Source organism: Hydra vulgaris, chromosome 10 (assembly GCF_038396675.1).
Source record: "Hydra vulgaris chromosome 10, alternate assembly HydraT2T_AEP".
NCBI classification, from domain to species: Eukaryota; Metazoa; Cnidaria; class Hydrozoa; order Anthoathecata; family Hydridae; genus Hydra; species Hydra vulgaris.
In genome coordinates, this window is record NC_088929.1 from 14,232,501 (window position 1) to 14,255,000 (window position 22,500).

Genomic DNA, 22,500 nt, shown 5'->3' on the forward strand with positions numbered 1-22,500 from the left:
TTTTGATGAATTAAACGCAAAAAAAAAAGGTGGTAATTTGACCTACTACCTTTAACTACTCTAAATAGCTACCATCTCTTGTGATATCTACTAAAATTCATTTTCGTGTTACTCGTCATTCAATTAAGTCTCATCCTTTTTCTGTGATTGTTCCTAAGTGCTCCAAAAACTCTTATTTGTCTAGTTTTTTTCCTTGAACATCAGTTCTTTGGAATTCGCTTCTTTCATCTTGCTTTCCTGATTCATATAATTTGCAATCTTTTGAGTCATCTGTCAATCGTTATCTTGCTCTACAAACTTCATCTTTTCTCATCCAGTAACTTCCAACTCTAATTAGTGGTTGCTTGCTGCCTTGTTGGAAGCGAAGATGTTAAAAAAAAAAAATTATGGAATCTGATCCTAAGAAATTATAGTTTCAAATAGGGAGAATTATATAAATGCAGTCTTAAAACAGAAATAAAAGCATCTTCAAATATACTTAAATTTATTACTTATAAAACATTAATTTCATATTTATCAAACTAAGACAAATAAACTTAAAAAGCAAAGACTCCAAAATAAATAGAGCACTTGAAATAAAGTTCAAGAAACAAAAGTAATATACAAAATTTAAAAATTAAAAACTCAAAAAAATTTATTAGTTATAGTGTTACAATCATTCACATCAATGTTATATGTTTGCCCTGATTTTGTTGTTGTGACTTTGATTACTGCAATCAAACTCGACAATGGTACCCAACAGATATCATTTCTCTGTGGCTAAATGAAGTTTTGAGAAGGACTGTTAGGGTGCATAAACTTAATTTGAATATCATTTGTAGTATTATCAGGGCTTGTGATAAAGAAAATTGTCAAGCGTGTTATATCGTGCTCGTAAAATTAGAAAATGTTTTCATCGAACGTGATTATGTGCGCTCGAAATAACGTTTGCGAGCACGATCATGAAAATTGCTGAAGGCGATGCTCATAAAAAGCTTTTTATTTTTTTATATCTTTTTTTATTTGTTACATAATTCTTTCATCAAAAATGTTTGAATTAGTATCACACTCATAAAACTACTTCAACGAAGTAGATTTTTATACTTCCAAACTTCTTGTATATTGTCAGATCGCGATTTTATTTTTAACTATTTATGTTATAAAAAAATAATATCAAACAAAAACGCAACTTCTTATTGATTTAGTATTGAAGTATAATTTAGTGTTTTGATTTGTTGTTTTGATATAAGTATTTTAAATTGTTATGCTGTAAACTTAATTAACAGTTAATGGTTTTTATATTTCTTGATATTCTTTATTCAAATTAATTATTTAATTTTTTTCTAAAATTTCTTTTTTAAATAACATATTAAAAAAATAACACAAGAATAATTTGAAATAATAATAAATTAGAATAAAAACTTTCCATTTAATAAATGTTGACGTCATTACTTTGTTTCCTTTTCCAATGCGATTGCGAACATTCTAAACAACAGAATCGTTTTAAATTTGAGTTAAAATAAATAATAGTTAATAAAAAAACCTATACTATAAACAAAAACTAATTTTGAAAATTACTCTATTATTAATATTCATCACAAGCCCTGTTATATCTCTGTAGCCATGCCTATCCACCAAAAGGAATCATACTTGCATGCAACAAAATCATTTAGATTTGGTACAATTACAACATCAGACATTACTGCTTTTGAAAGTATAAATCTGACAACACATTTATGTTCGCTTGTTCTTTTAAAACTAATTTCAAATTTTGAAATGGGTATGTAATGATGATAAAACAGAATGACTTATGCTGAATACTTGTTTTAGAAATTTCCTTAAAGTATATAACAACAGGATGTAGTGTACATTGTTGTTTATTCCAATGATAACTTTATATTTCATCCTGTATAACAAATTGATAGTTCTCTGCAAAATCTACCCGTATAATACATTCATTGTAACCTGATTTATTTTTTAGCTCTTTCAAATAGCAAGTTTGACATTTAGCAATATATGAATGTGAAGTTAGTTGATTAATGTGAGAAACAACTAGTTCTTTATATTCAAATAAGTTAACTGTCTGAGTAATTAATTGTGATCTATTAGTACTTTGCCATTGATTAAATTGAATTTCTTCTTCATCAATCTCAATTAATTCCTCATCTAAAAATACCTTCAAATTATCATAACCTGGACATTTGGCACATCTATGAACCATGCATTCATTATTGCTTGTATCACATACTAATTTTGACATTAAATCTTTCTAGGTAACATTCCATTGGACAGCATTTACAAGCAATATTGAGTTTTGATGGTGAATACAAATACATACACAGTGTGTACTGTTTGGTCCCACACTAATACACCATTTTGGATGCAAACTACAAAACTTTGAAAATCCTATTTTAAAATTAGGGTATTTACTTACTATTAAGATCAATATAATGCTCATGAAGGTTGCATAACAATAATCTTTTTTGTTATGGAGGACCACTTTTAACCTTAACACAATCTTTTTTACCAGGCATAATTCTAGAATATTCATCAAGTTTCTTATCAGGTATAGCAAGAATTTCATTTTCACTTTTAAGTTTCCTAGCAAGTCGTATAAGATGTTCAGAAACTTCAAAATATTCTGAAGCGTATTTTCTAGACCAAGATTCAGATGTAAGTGTTAATATTTGAATTTTTTATTTAAATGGTTCAACTTTAAGTTTTTCTTTCATTAAATTTGTCATATGATCAAGATCATTTTCTTTTTTTTTTATCTGTAGGATGACTGGAAAAAGTTAAGGCTACACTTAAGTTATCTATAATTACTCCATAAGCACTTGCTACTCCTTCTTCCATTTTTGTGTAGGCTTTGACTAATTTTCTTTTTGCTGTTACAACTCGTTGATGCTTTGAACTCCATGAACTTTAATTGGTAAGACTCCAGTTGATATTAAAGAGTTGTCTAACTGTTGTTTATTATAAGATTTGCCTTTAACAAATGATACATCTCCATCAATTTCATTATCAGAAACTTCATCACAACTTGACAAAAACTGAATACATAAGTGACATTCCATCTTGGTTTACATACAAATTTATATACAAATTATATAAATTTATAATATGTATACAGAGTGTTACCCAGGAATAAAATTTATACAGCGTTTCCATCAGATTGGGAATTTAGGCTGATGTCGGCTCGGCTGGCGAGTAAAAAAAAAAAAAAAAAAGCTCTATCATTTCAAAAGTTTCTTAGATTAATTACAATAACCTTGTATGGCTGTAAATACAGAATTCTTTCTTATTCCTTTACTTTTTTTTATTATAAGTATAAAATTTAAATTTGTACAACAGAACTTTTAGATTAGTTTGAATTGCAAAAAACAAAAATTGTAAAAACACAGTTGGAATACAAATAAATCACCGTGAATATTTTGTGAAAAAAATTACAAACAATAAATATTCACCAATAGTCTGTAGTCTCAAATAAAAAAATCAAAATATGAGATTTACATTGTAAACTATCAATTTACAACATAATTCTCATATTTGGATTTTTACGTTTTAACTCGTCGACAAAGTACTCTAACAAATCGTTGTCAAAACACTCCTTCGGACCTTCTATTGCAATCATCATCAAGCTTTCTAATGTGCTTTGGCTTAGCTGATTTCGAAGACGGTTTTTAACTATTTTTAATTTTGAAAAAAATCTTTCAACGCAAGCTACACTCAAAGGAAATATAAGGAGTAACTTAGTCAAAAACATACAATTAGCATAAACACTTATCAAAACAGGGTCATTATTTACTATCTTTTGATCTTTTTCTTTCGATATACGTATATCGAAACTGTTTTCCCATTCTCGGCGTTTATTAAATAACATAATTTTGAAACTTTCAAATTCAGTTTTTGTCTCAGTTTCTGAGATATCTGGAACTTGAACGTGTAATGCTCCAAATTTGTTACTGCTTTTTGGTTTGCCATAGTGAGCTATAAGTTGCTCTAAGCTTTCTTCACCATAACTAGAAAGTTGGCTGAGTGTTTTAGGCAATCGTCTTGGGTCAAAAATCGAAAGCGATTGCCAAAATTCCATTTGCGCGAAAGTGTTTTTTAGTTCACTTTTAAAACTATTTACAAAAGATCTAAAAATGTTTAACTCAAACTCACTTAGGTCAAAGTTTTTATTTTTTTTTATCGGCTTGTGGCTGGTAACGAAAAAATTATTTCATCAGTCGCTGATTTCATTTCAATAAAATTTTTTTCCGTGAAATACTTTCGTCAAGTACCCGAAACTAAATCATTTAAACTATGATTTGCTTGATTGACATAAGTTGGAATGTCGCTGAGACTAATTCCTACTTGTGAACTTTGTAGTGCTAGCACAAGTGGGCGAATCGCTTCAAACACATCTAAGAGCATTAATATTGTTGCAATGTTAGATTGTGAACTCGCTTGTATAAATAGCCCGAGTGCTTTTGTTTCTTTTCGTTCGGTGTAACATGTTGACAAAGCTTGAAATTGGTTTATAACCTTTGAACACAACTAAACAAGCTCAATCGTGTGCAATCCAACGAGTTACACTTGGACACACTGGAACTATGGATTCTAGTTCTCCATAGATTTCGGAGCATTCTTGCAACAAATGCATGGCTAGTGTGTGGTATTTAAAAAACTTCCATATGTTAAGTAAAAAAATATCTACCTCCATAATAGTAGGAAAGTCTTTCAAAATATGTTTAAAACATAATGCAAGTTTGTGACTTGTACACCCAATCCAAACACACAGTGGCACAGCATCTTCAATGTAAGTTTTTAAACCTCCTTCTACACCAGAATTGACGCTTGTTGTGTCCATACAAGCAAAGCGAGCATTTTTAAATGAGATATTATTAGCTCTAAAAAAATTTTGAATAACATCAAAAACATTTGGAGTTGATAGACTCGAACCGGTGAGCTTACTTAAAGGAACTATCCCTATAAAATGTTCTTTAACAATGCCGTTGTGTTCGAAAGTGGCATGTATAGTTAACTGTTCAATCGAAGTAATGTCAGAAGTTTCATCCAAATAAAAAGAAAAACTCCCACCTTTTCTAAGTGACTGGAGTAAAGGATTTTTGACAAAATCAAAGATAATGTTTATATACTTCGCAATATATTTTGGAGACATATATGTTGCGTTTGCTGGGCCAGACAAAACGTGCGCCTTGACTTCCTTACAACCACACGCAGCAATAAGTTCAATAATGTCTGAAAAATTATGAGTGTGTGCCCAGTTTTTCCTGATTAACAAATGCGTGACTCTAAAGAAGGTTTTAATAACGAAGCGAGAGTTACTTGTTTTTAATGTTTCTTTTGCAAGAGTATTTTCACGCAGCATTTTCCAGATACTCGAGTCTTGCTTAGATATTTCATCAAAAGCTTGTTTATTTTTTAAAGCTATAGTATGCCTATGTGTATTTAAGTGATCTTTCGCATGCTCCGAGGGGTGATCTGCAAATTTGCCAGGGTTTTCAATAAATGCACGATTACTTTTTTTTCCAGGGGCAAACATTACAAAACCAACCATGTTTTGATGACGAATAAAAAAAATCGTGAAAAAACATCTCATACTTTTCTGTTGTTTTATTTCGACGGTCATTTTATTTCGAAAATTGTAAAAACTTATGTAAATGTAGTATTCTTTTTTTGTTTTACGCAAATAGTTTATAACATTTACAAACACAAATGATTTAACTTAATTAATAATAAAATGCTTACACTAAAATGCCATCAGGCTAGTTAACACTCTGATATATATATATATATATATATATATATATATATATATATATATATATATATATATATATATATATATATATATATACATATATATATTACCTTTAACCTTTTTTTTGTACGTTTTAAACATTATACTCTGCTTCTAAATTTATATACATATTATAAAAATTTATATTATATATATATATATATATATATATATATATATATATATGTATGTATGTATATATTATATATATATATATATTACCTTTAACTTTCTTTTTGTGTCTTTTTAAAACATCGCAAAACTTATCATTCTTAAGTAGAAATATCGCTCCTAAAACCTGCTCATGATGATAACAAATAGTCTTTATCTCTTCGTATGATGTAGTCTCGAGCAAGCCAGATCTCCAAATATAAGTATCTTGAAAATCCTTTTCTAGATTGCGAAAATCTTTTAATCCTTGTTTTCAAACAAAACATATTTTGTGACATTCATTATTTAAAACTTTTCCAAATTCACAAGATTCAATTTTATCAATATACTATTATTAATTATCCCTAAAAAAGATGCAAGAAAAATCCACAATTCATTCAATCTGTTCATGGGGTCAAGGTTGTTCAAGATTAGAAAATTTACATCATTCTAACTTTAATTTTACAACATTATTAACATTTCTAAACATTAAAAACTACTAAAAAAACAGAAACAGTCAGCAACATCTAAAAGAACGTTTCGATGTAGCCAAAACTGTTTCAGTTACAAAACTGTCAAATTACCACCTTTTTTTTTCCATTTAATTTATCAAAATACCTGTTTTTTAAGCAATAAATTTAAGTAGATTTGACCATGTTTTTTTATTTCTGTTTTAGAAAAGATCACTCTCCAATTCTTTGTAATAACAATAACTTAATTATTCAGAACAACTTCTAAAAAAAAAATCAAGCTACATCAGCATTTTTATGACTGAAATCGCCCCAGTAAAATTGTGGTAAATGTTTAAATTTTAGGTGTTATGTTTGTCTTTAAATATTTTAAGTTGTTTCATTGGATTCGTTGGCCCAAAATGTGTAAAGGTACAAATTTTCAGCTTTCCAACACACATATAACAGAAACTAGGACCAAAATCATTTTTAAAAAATGGCGGATTTTTGTTGGTTGGGGGTAAACTTAAAATAGCTATATCTTAGGAACCAATTGAAATTAGACGATAAAATTTTCAGGATGTTCATAATTGACTAAAATTTTTAAGTGGTTTAAAAATCAGCAAAATCTGAGACTTAAGGTTGCATTTTCAAAAAAAATTAAATGTTTCCACATGAAATCATCTATAACTAATTCTGAAAGCTCGCTTCTATCATCTCTTAAAATACCTGGTTTACTAATATAAGCTCTCCAAAATGTCAATGACTTATTAGCTGCCTTTTTTATAAGACAGCCTTTAACCTTATTTCACTCAAGTTGTAACAGTTGAACTGGGTTATAATTAAAAATTTATATTACTATATCATTTAATAAGATATAAATTGGCACCTTGTACCAATGTATATGTTATTTGTTTAACCTTGTTCATACTTTTGAAAATTTTTAGATGGCTCGTACTCAGAAAAATAAAGCAACAAGCTACCACTTAGGTATGCTGAAAGCCAAACTCGCAAAAATGAGACGTGAGCTAATTGAACCTAAAAGTGGTGGTGGTGGTGGAAAAGGGGAAGGTATTTATTAATTGTCATATATAATTATGCATGCACCCATAAGGTTTTTTGTCTACATGTTCTTTTATATACAATAGTGTATGATATTTGCAATTGAAAGTTTTTCTTAGTTGTCTACTTTTTATTTAAATTTTTTATTGTACATTCTTTTCGAAAAAATGTTATAATAACATAACATTTTACTTTTTTAGGTTTTGATGTTGCTAAAACAGGAGACTCAAGAATTGGGTTTGTTGGTTTTCCGTCTGTTGGCAAATCGACTTTGCTTTCGAATTTAGCTGGTGTGTATTCTGAAGTAGCCTCTTATGAGTTTACTACTTTAACTACTGTCCCAGGTATATTTTTGTTTTGATATTTAATTTATTTTTTCTCTCTATATATTTCTATATATTTCTATATATTATTGTTATATACACACTATGGAAATAAAAATTAAATTTTAATGCTATAAAACGTTTTGCAAAAGAAAATTTCTCAAAATGGCAAGAGTGTATAAACGTTGTTTAGGCACTTTAAAATATGAAAACATTACAGATGAGCAGGCTGAAAACATTACAGATATTGGCAGGCTGCCAAGTTTTATTTTTTTTTATTTTTTCAGTTTTCAGCTTTTTAATGGTCTTTTTTATTAATGTATTTTGAATTGTGAAAAATGCAATTAAATATGAAAAAATGACAAAAAAACTTCAAGAAAAAGAAAAAAAAAGTTAATATAAAAGACTCACAAAAAATGAAAAAAATTTTAACTTGACAGCCTGCTATTAGAGAAATAACAACCAAAATAATAAGTCTAAGGTATGCATTCGATTACTTTGGCATATCAATAGCAACTTTTTCATGAAAACTAAAAAAATAGGTTGGTACTAAAGTTTATATTGGACGCTTTTTCTCTATAACTCCAGAGAAGGAACAAATGTTCATCAGCTTTTTGTACAAAATATCTAAATTTGGTTACTGATGTTCAACGAAAAAAACTAGACAAGTTAGAGTTCTTCGAGCACTTAGGAATAGTCACAGGAAAAGGATGAGACTTATTTGAATGATAAGTAACAGGAGAATGTATTTTAGTAGATGGCACAAGAGATGCTAGCTCTTTAGAACAGTGCCCAATATAGTATTTGTAGAAAAGAGAATGAGAAGCAACATGACGATGTGATAATGGTTGGAGGTTGGCTGCCAGAGCAGCTCCAACTATGTTTTCAATGCCTTTTTGCACTTTGTCTAAAAGAAAAAGGACATCATTGGAAGATTCACCCTAGATATAACAAAAGCATTTCATACAAGAATGGATTTGAGATTTATAGAGATAAAGAATAGAATCCGGAGTAAGAAAGTGTTGAGCACGACAAAGAGATGCAACCTTAGCAGATGCTAATTTTGCATGGATTTGATATACGGTTTCCAAGAAAGATCAGAAATATGAGTTAATCCTAGAAGATGAAGGGTAGATGACTCATCGAGTACATTACCGTTCATAAATATAGAAAGATCTGAATTATTGCAATAACGATTGGCTTTTCATTAACATTTGTCAGCAGGAAGACGAAAGATCTCTACCCAAGGGCCATCACAGAAAAAATCCCAGTCAGCTTTAAGGTAGTTGTAAGAGAGAGGGCTTGGTCAATTTGATCAGAAATAACATCAAAAAGAGTGCAGTCTTGAGATGAAGGAAAGCAATATAGAACAAAAAGAAAGATAATAGAGTGAAGTAGTGCTAAACAAAAGCACATAAAAGAATAGTCTGTGGATTCAAACCTAGTTTCCTGACAAATGGGTGAGTTCTTATGAATGTCTTTTTTTTTTTTTTTTAGGTGCTCCCAGAATTCCTTACGGTCTTATCACGGAGCACCGCGGGAGAGCATTTAACTAGAAGTACATGCCTCCTTCTTTACCAATGTCGCTTATTGGGCTAGAGTCAGCGTCGAACCCGGGACCTCTGAGCCAGAACTCTAACCACTGCGCCACGGCTGCTCGCAAATGTAAATGCCTAGGCCAAGCATATGACTATTGGAGTCTTTACAAATTAAAGGAAGATAACCATCAACACTAAAATCACAAAATGAAACAGCTGAACTCAAATTAGTCTTAAAAAGCAAGTAGGTCTGGTTAATTTTGCAAGAGATAAAACTCAACAAAAGAAAAGTTACTTTGAAGACCAAATATATTAGTGAATGATAGGTTTAGAGAACTTGGTGATGATGATTTTTTGTATTTAATGGTTTTTGGTACTTTATTCATTTTTAAATTAGTTAAAGAACTTGACTCAAAGCATAGATAGTACTCAGTACACTATTTAATAGCCCAATTCCAGCTGTTGATGGAATCAGCCTCTCTGAGAGCTACCACAGAATTCAAGATATCTGACTACCAGCTGGCCTCAGAACCATAAAACTGAGTTTTAGAGCTGTACCCTCATTAGGAGATAATAGAATGTGTTGCTTAGTCATAAAAACAGAGACACAAGCAAAACCCATGCATTGAGTCAAGAAGATCCAGGTTGTACTGGGTTACATGTTACCAGCAGCTGGATAACTTGACCTTTTGTGGTGTACAAAGTAGGCTGTCTTATTTAAATATATTGTTATGTTTCTGTTATTGTATTTATTTATTAGTACATTGATATTCTTTATGAAATTTGAAATACAAAAAACATAGTTGTTTTTAAATAATTTTTGGTTTTACTTTTATAATTTTGTCTTTGTTAAGGATTTGTATTAGAAAACAGGTTTTCATTATAAGTTAAATCAGCCTTCAGCTCTTTTGGCGTTTTGCATGATATCAAGGCTTTTTATTATAGAAGATTGTGTCTCAGTTTAATCAACAAATGCCTGAAGGGGAGCATGAAAAATTTATTGACCAATCTTTTATTAATTTCTTGACTAAGAAGTTATGATATGCCAGTAATTCAAAGAACAAGAAAGAAATCACAAATCCAAACAAGAAAAGGAATAACAACTGTAAGATTTGGAGCCTAAAAATAGGGAGGTAAAACTTTTGTTAACAGTGGTACTACAAATAGAAAAACTCTAAGAAAGAAATTTAAATAGGAACAATCAGAAACAAAAGGCTGACTTCAGATGTTGAAGAAGTTAATCAAGCTCTGAAGAGGAACAGCATCGCAGTTCAGATACTGCACTATCAGCAACAATTAATAAAGTCATTTCCACAAAAGATGACAGCTCTAGTGATAAAGAAAATTTTGCTAATGAATACAAAGCACATTACAGTTTTTAAAAAAATGATACTACAAATAATAACACACTAGCATTTCCAATACAGCTTCATAATTATGTTACAGTTGAATATGGCAACAAAATTTATCCTTGTTGTGTTGTAAGCTTTCAGAATGATGGAGGAACAGTAACAGTGATGCGTTCCACTAAGAATGAATGAAATGGCTAACAAAGTAAGATCAAGAAGAAAATTGATTCACTGTCATTTACATTTAATGTAAAAATTCAATTTGTATATCATTACATACAAAATTCTGTAAGTGTAAACATGAGTAGGTTAAGTTTAGTTTGTAGGTTGTATATGGAATGATCATTTATAATATATGTATAATATTTTAACAGTTATAAGTCTTTTTTGCTTAAACTGTTTTGTTTTTTATGTTAAAAAGCGGCAAGAAGTGGAAAAAACTAAAAAATAATTTTTCGCATCTCACCCACATTCCCCTAAAACAGTTTTTGGGAGCTATTTACGGTTCTTGCAAAAGTATAGGTTTTTTTCTCAAAGGTATAAATTATCTTTGTAACTAAAATGAAAAACACAAAGTCTTTTTTATTAAAAAAAAATAAATTAATTGCATAACAAACTGCAATGCCTTTTTAAAAGGCAAGCGTATTGCAAAAAAAAAATTACAAAAGAGCAACAATGCAAATGTTTTTGATTAGATTGGACTAACTGATAAATATAAAATTATTACACTCTAAATTATATTAACAAAATATAAAATTGTTTAATTTATAAAAAATAAAATTACTACACTCTTGGTTATTGCATAATTTTTTTTATTTCATGTAATAAATTATATATTTTATATTAATTACTTTAATATATTATTCACTTTTATTGTGGAATGTTGCTAATAAATAAATGGATAGTTTGTGTGAAAACCTAAAGACAACGCTCGTCTTAAGGATTTTCTCATTGTACAATAAATGATGTTTGTTGAGTAAATATTCTTGTAACATTAACATTACAAACATGCTTGTAGCAAGTATAAAACTGAATTTTGTATTTAAAAAGCAATTCTTTATATGAATAAACAAATAGCTTGTGCAAAAACCAAAAGCTCTTGTAAGAAACAGTTTAGTGGAGCAGCTTGCATGGCTCGCCATGTTTGTTTTAGGAGAGCTTTTCTCCGCTCTTGCTTTGTTTGTTTTTTTCTTTCTACAAATCAAGTACACATTTGATTGTTTTTTTCTTTCTACAAATCAAGTACACATTTGATTGTTTTTTTTCTTTCTACAAATCAAGTACACATTTGATTGTTTTTTTTCTTTCTACAAATCAAGTACACGTTTGTTTGTTGTTTTTTTTTCTGTCTGCAAATTAAGTACATGTTTTTTTTTTCTTTCTTTCTACAAATCAAGTACACAATTGTTTCAAGCGAATGGGCTAGTACTAGCAAGTTTCTTAATTTAAGGGGTTTTTTTTTCTAAATCAAATTCTAAAATTTTCCTAACAGTTTTCTAAGGTTCAAAGTTTGAACAGAATTCCATTCAGTTGCATGTGGTAATAAAATTTAAACTGTTTTTCTGCATAATAGTTAAAATAGCTATTGCTTTGTTTTAACTTGGTGTTACAAAGGTAGTTTCCCCATATAGCTATTGCTTTGTTTTAACTTGGTGTTATATAGGTAGTTTCCCCATATAGCTATTGCTTTGTTTTAACTTGGTGTTATATAGTTTCCTCATATAGCTGTGTTATAAGCATTTTTAAGTCCTTAAAAAATTTGGAAATGTCTGAAGCAACTAAAATAAACAGCTTCTCAATGCACTTTGTTGGCAAATAAAGCAAGTAATACTGTCAACTACAAGCATTTTTTGGTGTAAAACCAAACAATTTCTTATTTTCTGGGGTTGAACTTTATATCTTCCTAACTTTTTTACAGTGTTTCCTGTTGTTCAAAGGTGTTTATTATTTTTTAATAATTATTAAAAGTATATTTCATCATTAACTTATTTAAATAATTAAAATAAAAAATCATTAACTTATTTATATAACTAAAATATAAAAATAATTAAAAGTATATATCATCATTAACTTATTTAAAAATGGTTAAACATTGTTTGTTTTTTCAAAAAAAGTTATATTAATTATACCACTCTAGTATGTGAATTCGATAAAAATCTTCACATTGAAACAATTTTTGTAAGCTAGTGTCTACAGACAGTGGAAAAACAACTAAGTAACTTTGCCCACTTGATATCTAATATTTAAATTATTGTTATCGTTGTTATTATTGTTACTATAATTATTATTGTTATTATTACTATTAATGTTCAAGTTGTAACATTCAGAGTTAACTACTTTGTATTTTTATTTTGTATATTATTTATTTTTGTATAAAAAATGACAATGATTATTATGATAATCATAATCATTATCATTTTTTAATTAAAATTTTATTTAATTAAAAATAATTAAAATAATTTTGTCTAGGTGTTATAAGATACAAAGGAGCAAAAATTCAGGTATGAATAATTTCTTTTACTATGCTGTTAAATTTATTTTTTTTTAAATCAAATATGTTTTAAAATTTAATAATTAAAAAATATAATATTAACAATTTAAAAATTTAATAGTTTGATGGTGAAGATTTTTAAGAAACGCAACATGCAAATAAAAACAAACAACAAATAAATCTTGGTTAAACTAACATTTTGTGTTATTTTGACCAGAATATATAACCGTAACATGACTAATTTATGATCACCCTAACATGACTAATTTATGATTGTTTTAACTTGATTAGTTTAAAAATACATGCTATTCAAGCTTGGTGTCCTTACTTAAGACAAAAAATATTTGTATTCAAAAAAATTTTAAAGCAATTCTGGTACAAAGGTCCAAACTGTATAACATATTTTTATTTGTCAGCTATTTTTGCTTTAGCCAAATATCTATAACCATGAATTATACCTTTATACTATAAGTTTATTTTATGCTAAATTGAGCCGTTATACTAGAAGTTTACTTTAATTACTAGATGAACCATGATACAGTTGTTTTTTTTTGATAAGTTATGGTAAAATAGTAATTCGTTACTTATTTCATAATTTTAAAATAAAACTTAATACGTAAAAAAGTAATTCGTTACTTATTATGAATTAATTAAGTATTATAAGTAATTTGTTGCCTATTGAATATTTTATTCTTATTAATAATGTAAAAACAAAAAATGTTCTCTTTTACAATCATTACATTAACAAAATATAGACATGTAGTAAAAGTATACAAACTGTACGAATGTTAAGTAAAGTATAGACATATAGTGCAAGTATACAAACTGTACAAATTTTAAGTAAAGTATAGACATATAGTGCAAGTATACAAACTGTACAAATGTTAAGTAAAGTATAGACATATAGTGCAAGTATACAAACTGTACAAATGTTAAGTAAAGTATAGACATATAGTGCAAGTATACAAACTGTACAAATGTTAAGTAAAGTATAGACATATAGTGCAAGTATACAAACTGTACAAATGTTAAGTAAAGTATAGACATATAGTGCAAGTATACAAACTGTACAAATGTTAAGTAAAGTATAGACATATAGTGCAAGTATACAAACTGTACAAATGTTAAGTAAAGTATAGACATATAGTGCAAGTATACAGTATACTGTACATAGAATATAAAAAGTATACTGTATATAAAAATGACACTGTAAAAATCAGGTTTAATGTCAATGTCAGTTCTGATAAGTGGGCTATAATTATGATTTTTTGAAACTTTTTAAATGTGACTCATTTTGAAAATTGAGTTATAATGGATTTATTTAAGTTCAGTAAATTTTTGTAGTCTGCTTATCATAAATATACTTCATATTACAGAAGAAAATCTGAAACATCAAGCCAAATAAAAAATAATATTATTTGCTGATTTCTAAAAAGTGCATATACAATAGGGGCTTGGAGATCAATCAGCGTTTATATTTTTTACCCGTACAAAATTTTACTCACAGATGCAATAAAATGTATATTATCATACACTGAATTGATTTTAAAGTTTGAATGCAATATAAATTGTTATGATTGATTCGCAAGTGTCAACAGTGTTTTAAAGCAGATACTTCCTTCCTGGATTTAAAACTGTTTTGCAATGTTAAGGAAATCTTAACAAAGAGGTACTGATAGAAGTGATGCACAAATTACAACAATTGCTGACTTCAAGTAATATTGTGTGAAGCTCTCAACATGTTAAGTTTTACTTTTAAAAAATATATAAATTTATCAGTTTAACCCAATATCTAATAATACTGGCAATAATTTTATATATTAATTCTAATAATTTTAAATTTTAATTTCTTTTCTTTTTATATTTAGGTTTATTTACAATAAACCTTTTGAGTCGCTTTCGAAAAGATTCCCGTTCAGCTGCATTTAACCTCATTTTAAATGATTGTGTTACAAATAATAAAGTTTATATTTTATAGAACATATATGCCTATGCATAAAACCACCAAAAAAAAAATTTATGTTCAAATTAAATTCAGATTTGTCCAATAACTTCCACATCACCTGTTATTTGGAGGCTACAATGTTATTAGTTTGGCACACAATCTCACTTAATAAATATTACTATTTGTTAAGCAAGTTTATGTGCTAAACTAGTAATATTCTAGCCCCTAAATAGTTTAACCATAATATTCTAGCCCCTAAATAGTTTAACCATAATATTCTAGCCCCTAAAAATAGTTTAGTTGTAATAGTTTAGCAATAATATTACTACTATACTTATAATATTGCTAATCTATCAGTATTACAAATTCTTAACGAATAGTACTGTTCACTTAACAAATAGTACTATTTGTCAAAATATCAGAAATGTAAAATTGTGTTAAACAACTAGTTGGTTCAAAATTAGTTTTGGTTGACAAGTTTAAGTAACTAGGTTGGTAATTGAAAATAATTTATTACAATTAAAAAAAATTTTTGTTACTATTTAAAAAAAATGTTATTTGTTTAATGAATATTACTATTCATTAAACTTCATTTAACAAATATTATATAAACTATTATTATATAAATATTATATATTATATATATATTATATAAACTATTATTATATAAATATTATATATTATATATATATTATATAAACTATTATTATATAAATATTATATATTATATATATATTATATAAACTATTATTATATAAATATTATATATTATATATATATTATATAAACTATTATTATATAAATATTATATATTATATATATATTATATAAACTATTATTATATAAATATTATATATTATATATATATTATATAAACTATTATTATATAAATATTATATATTATATATATATTATATAAACTATTATTATATAAATATTATATATTATATATATATTATATAAACTATTATTATATAAATATTATATATTATATATATATTATATAAACTATTATTATATAAATATTATATATTATATATATATTATATAAACTATTTGTTAAAAAATGAATAGTTCTATTCATTAAACTTTGGCACCAAAGTTAAACAAATAGCTATTTGCTATTCGCTTAATGAAAGCACTATTCACCAGTGCTTAAATACAACAATTGCATTTTATTTGTAGATAGAACAGTAGCATCTTAAAACTCTTTTTTTTTTAAATTAACTAAACTGTTAACATGGTATAAATTTAATTATAAAGTTTAAAGTTATGCTTTATACAATTACTGTAGTTATTATTATTACAGTTGCTTGATTTACCTGGAATAATTGAAGGAGCAAAAGATGGAAAGGGGCGTGGAAAACAAGTAATTTCAGGTAAAAGATTTTATGTTTTCAATTTTTAATTGGTTTTAATTTTTAATTCCAAGTTCTTGTGTCACATAAATCATTATTTTTTCAATTTATATTTATATCGCTATTGTTTATTTCTTATATTTAAGTACAAAAATAAATAAAAATTTAACAGATTAATAAAAATAAAATTTAAAAGATATATTGGACCAAAATGGTTTTTTTGTTGCTTATTTATTTGTGAAGATTTTACAATTTAATCACTTTTTACCTTTTTTTGTGTAACAGTTTTTATTAATTTTAATAATATGGAAAAAAAAAATTTTAATTTTTTTTTAATTTTTTTAAAGCTTTTATTCAATAAAAATTATCAAAACTGTTTAAATTTAAAAGCAATTAGTTGTTTCTATAAATTTAATATTTAAAAATAATTTAAAGCATGAAAAAGTATTTTTAGCTTGTAAAATCATATTTGTAAGTAATGTGTTTTTTTAGTTGCTCGAACTTGTAACTTGATCCTATTGGTTCTTGATGTGCTAAAACCCTTGCATCACAAGAAGATTATAGAAAAAGAAATGGAAGGTTTTGGCATCAGGTAATAAAAGTATGAAAAGATTTATATAAATAAAAAGTTTTTAATTGTTCATACATTATTAGAAATCTCAGCAGCAAAGTCTACTGAATGTTGTGTTTAAGTGAGTTTTCCTTATTGACTACTTATTGTTACTCTGTTGATTGGTTTGTATTAATAAATTTTTATTCACAATATAAAAAAAATTTCATTCACATTATTACAAAATTTCACACACATTATTAAAAAATACAAGTATTTTACTCCAACTGTGGCTATAGAGTATATACTATAATAAATGTTTAACATATGCCTTTGTTTGACAGATAATACAAAAAGCTTTTCTAAAATAAAAATAATAAAAAGAAAAAGTCAAGCTTATGTAAAAATGTAAATTTTAACTATTACATAATCTGATAGCATGCCAATTTTTTCTTTATGTTATTTCTTAATTTTTAAGTATGTTATTGTTATGTCAAAGCAATAACAACAGTTATCTCTAGAAAACACATTTTTATGTTAGTTCATGTTTGTGTTATTTTAGCTTAATTGCATAATATTTAAAAGAGTTCTAACAATTTCTTATATTTAAATATCATGATCAATTAAATTGAGCCAATACGCAATCACAACAAACAACTAGACAATCCAACAAAACAAATAGTTACCTAACTAGACAATACCAAGGTGTTCTTATAAAACAAATTACAAGTTGATCTCATAAAACTTTAAAAATTAAAAATTATATGAGAAATTCAAAACTGACTAAAAATTTTACAAAACAGTCCAACAATTTAAGTCAAAAGATTTTGACTTAAATTGTTTTGTTTTTGCAAGAATTTGATGTGTGTCAACATGTCATTTGACAACAACAAAGTCAACGTGACATGTTTAGGTTAAATTAAGATTAAGTGAACTGTTTTTGATGTTTTTTAAATATTATAATATTTAAAGAGAAACTCTAACAACTTGTAGTTTTAAAATTTTATACTGTGTAAATGAATAAAATTATTTCAAGCCATTAAATGACAATTATACTAGGGCTTGTTTAACCTCTCTCCTCCTAAAACAGGACATAGTTTTCAAGTGAGTCCTAACTCATTAACACTGTTATTGATGCTTCTGAAGTTGTTATAGTTTTTTTTTAGAAACTATTAATGTTTAAGACTTTATAATTTGTTACTTCAAAAGTGTTTTTTAATTTGAAGTACAAATTACCTTAATTAAGTTGTTTTTGTAAACATTAAACAATTTTTTTTTAATATTTAAACTGTTAGGAATTAATTGAAGCAAATAAACAATATGTCAATTACATCACTAAACCTAACTGGACCTTTCTCAATGAAATCTTAATGAACCATACCTTAGCAGTCAGATGCTAAGCTCCATTATTCTCAGTTCACTAAATCTTGTATCTTTTCTCAGAAGTTAGGCTCTAGAGACTTTTAGAAAATCTTCAACAGCATTGTTAACAAAGGAAGGTCTAACATTCCATCTCTCATTCATGGGCCTGATCTTATTACCTCTCCCAAGGATAAGGCTGTACTGTTTGCAAAAAACTTTTCTTCTAATTCAACTCTTAAATCTTATGGCCATTCTCTTACTTCCATCCCCGTTAACCCATTGTTAGACATTCAAATCACTCCAGTTTCCGTTGCTAAAGTCAAATCTCGATTAAACTCTTTTAGGGCTTTTAGGGCTGGTCCAGACAACATTCCTGTTACAGTCTTACAATATTGTTCTCCTGAATTCTCTTCAATTTTCTCTAAACTGTTTAATAAGTGCTGGACTGAGTCTTGTTTTCCTGCCTGTTGGCAGGAAAACAAGACTTTCAAAAACTCTAGTGAACATTCTGACCCCTCCAATTATCATCCAATCAGTCTTTCTGTTATTAGCAAGGTCTTTGAGTCTTTGATAAACAAATTTCTTACATCCCATCTTGAGTCAAATAACTTGCTGTCATACAATCAATACGGTTTTCGATCCTCTCGCTTTACCGCTGGCTTGCTAACTGCTGTGACTGAAAGATTTTATGGTGCATTAGATAGAGGCTGAGAGGCTAGAGCTATTGCCCTTGACATATCTAAGGCTTTCGACAAAGTTTGGCATGTTGGTCTTCTATCCTTGGACCTATTTTGTTTCTTATCTACATTAATGATCTTCCCGACAACCTTAAAGTAGTTTTTTGCTGATGACTCAACTTTATACTCATGTCTTGACAAAAAGTCTTTTCTTTTCAATTACTTAGAACAGCCGATCTTGAATCTAATCTCACTTCTTTAACAGATTGGGGCTCACAGTGGCTTGTAAATTTTAACTCCAACAAAACTCAGTTATTTACTGCAAACAACTATCGCAATACTGTGGACATTCATATATTAATGAATGGTAACCCTCTTACTGAGTCCTCTTCTTTGCGTCTTCTTGGATTATCATTTACTACTGACCTTTCATGGAAACCATATATACAATCGATTGCTAAATTAGCATCTGCTAAGGTGCTTCTTTTTATCGTGCTCGCCATTTTCTCTCTCCTGATTCCATTCTCTCCCTCTACAAACCGCATATTTGTCCCTGTATGGAATACTGTTGTCATATTTGGGCCGGTTCTTCTAAAGATGCTCTTTCTCTTCTAGAAAAGGTCAAAAAACACATTGTAAACCTAGTTGGACTTGGTCTATCTGTAAAGCTTGAGCCTCTTTCCCATCATTGTAAAGTTGCATCTCTTTCTCTTTTTTACAGATACTATCATGGTCACTGCTTAAAAGAGATGACCTCTAGTTCCATCAACTAAAACTCATTCTTGTTTGACTCATCATTCATCAAAGTCTCATTCTTTTACTGTATCTTTCCCTGCATGCTCCAAAAACTTTTATTCATCTAGTTTTTTTCCCCGCTTTTTAACCCTTTGGAACTCTCTCCCATCTTCATGTTTTCCTGACTCATACAACCTTCAACTTTTTAAGTCTTCTGTCAACATTTGACACTATTTCCCATAGTGTACTTCTGAATAAGCTGTCATCTTACGGTGTATTAAAATCGGAGTTAGAATGGTTGAAAGACTATCTTATCAATCGAGATCAGGTAATCGAAGTTAATAGAAATAATAGGTCTCATAACTTTAAATCAAAATCAGGTGTTCCTCAGGGATCCATATTGGGCCCATTGCTATTTATTATTTATTTTAATGACTTTTGTGTTTGTTTAACTAATAGTAACGTTATTATGTACGCTGATGACACTGTTGTGTATTTCTCTGGGCGCTTAATGATGAATTGATTAATATGAATGATGATTTGATTAATGACTACTTCAGAGAAAATTAATTAATGACTACTTTAGTGATGAATTAATTAATGACTACTTTATTAAAATAGTTAAAATTAATTAATAATTGATGTGAAAAAGGGAAAAACTGAATGCATGCTTTTCGGTACATCTAAGTGACTCTTTAGTCACTTAGCTATTTTATTAAAATAGTTAAAATTAATTAATAATTGATGTGAAAAAGGGAAAAACTGAATGCATGCTTTTCGGTACATCTAAGCAAGAAACACTAGGACCATTGAATTATCATACTGTGACAAAATCATTAATTTTACAAAAACCTGGATGCATACTAGACCAATCACCAACTTTAAATGACTCTTTTGATACTCAATTAAAAAATAAAAATTAAAGTTGTTTTCAAAATTATGACCTTATTTAAGAGGTGCAAGCTTAAGAATTTACCAAATAATGGTTTTGCCTCTATTAACACTAAACAGTTTGATCAACTTAGACATGACCAAAACACAACTACCTTTTTTAAAATCAGTTGATACAAGGGTAAATAACATCATTAATAAAGGAAAATTTTGCGCAAAGCCTCAACCATCTATTGTAAATATTATAACAGCCAGGTCTTGCTTAATAACTAGGCAGTGTAATGATAAATTGATTTATTCTAATTTTAATTGCAACTTTATTGTAAATATTCAGAATGTTACCACTAGAAACCAAGGTCGCTCTATAAAGTTCCCAAAAGTCAAATTAGAATTTGGAAAAAAAGGATTTTATTTTAAGGATGCAATATACAATGGCCTTCCGACTTCAATTGGATCAGTTGACAATTACAGCTTGTTCAAAAAACTCATTAAAACTCATTATAAAATATAAAGTTTTTAATATTATAAAATATATTTATAACAGTATAAATTATAAACTTTTAATTTAATACTTTCTTTTTATAATGTTCATTTCTAATATTTAATATTTTATTATTTCTTTCAAGGTTTTTTATCTTTTTTAATGATTTTTTTTCTTCAATATACAAATCTCAAGCCATTTGTTTTCAAAGCGCAATGTCTGAAACAAAAAATATTTCATCTTGAGCTATAAATACCCTGGTACCTAGATCATACACTAAAAAATTTATTTTAGCAATACTTATAAAAAAGGTGTGGTAGATTAAGATGACTAAGGAAGATATTTTTTAACACCTCTTGCAGCCAAAAATCTGGTTGTTGCATGAGTTATTTGTTAACACCTCTTGCAACAGAAAATCTGGTTGTTTCATGAGTGCAGTTCTTAATTATTTTTAATATTATAAAATATATTTATAACAATATAAATTATAAACTTTTAATTTAATACTTTCTTTTTATAATGTTCATTTCTAATATTTAATATTTTAATACTTCTTTCAAGATTTTTTATCTTTTTAAATGATTTTTTTTCTTCAATATTTTTTACTTTTTTTGTTGCTCTTATTGTTAATTGTTTGTTGATTTTACCGGGCATTTATGGAAAGCAGTATTTAATATTGATAAGCCTATCCTGTATAAATAATCATGAATAATAATTGTAATAGCTGTTTTCTTGCTCTATAACTCTTTTCTTTTTTTCTAGCAACTCCCAACTTAATAGTGGTTGCTTGCAGCCTTGTTGGGAGTGAATCAGAATTTAAAGAAAAACCAATAACCTTAAATGTAAAATATGTAAATATATCTTTAGATATTGACTTAACAAAAAACTTAAGAAAACTGTTATCATTTATTTTTAAAAAACCCAGCATATGTAAATATATCTTTAGATATTGACTTAACAAAAAACTTAAGAAAACTGTTATCATTAATTTTTAAAAAACCCAGCATCATCAGCTGTAAGATTTTTTTTTAAAAACTACATTTTATTTTCTCCTTAAGGCCGAGCTAAAGAAATGTTTTTTTAAAATAAGTTCTAAATCAAGCTAGATGTTAATAAATCAAGCTAGATGTTAATTAATCAAACTAAATTTAAAAAAATCAAAATAGGTGTTAATAAATCAAAATATATATTAAGTGACAAATTTTACAATCAACGATCACAATTTGAATTGAGTAAAGAATCATTCATTGAGGTAGATTGCTTGCAAAATAAAAGTCAATAATACTTGATTATTTTATTGAATATTATTTGAAAATCAGAACTTTAATATCACTTATTCATGTCTAATGAA

At 27.4% G+C, this 22,500-nt stretch overlaps 1 protein-coding gene across 1 annotated transcript in view; it reads left to right on the top strand.

Annotated features, from left to right (window-relative positions):
* The window catches only part of LOC100207611 (developmentally-regulated GTP-binding protein 1), a 46,980-nt gene that overhangs the window by 1,566 nt on the left and 22,914 nt on the right, over window positions 1-22,500 (top strand). Inside the window, exons 2-6 of the mRNA XM_065807308.1 lie at window positions 7,335-7,458; window positions 7,650-7,793; window positions 13,129-13,160; window positions 16,405-16,474; window positions 16,946-17,045. Coding sequence (XP_065663380.1) covers window positions 7,335-7,458; window positions 7,650-7,793; window positions 13,129-13,160; window positions 16,405-16,474; window positions 16,946-17,045 — 470 coding nt within the window. The remainder of the gene's footprint in view (window positions 1-7,334; window positions 7,459-7,649; window positions 7,794-13,128; window positions 13,161-16,404; window positions 16,475-16,945; window positions 17,046-22,500) is intronic.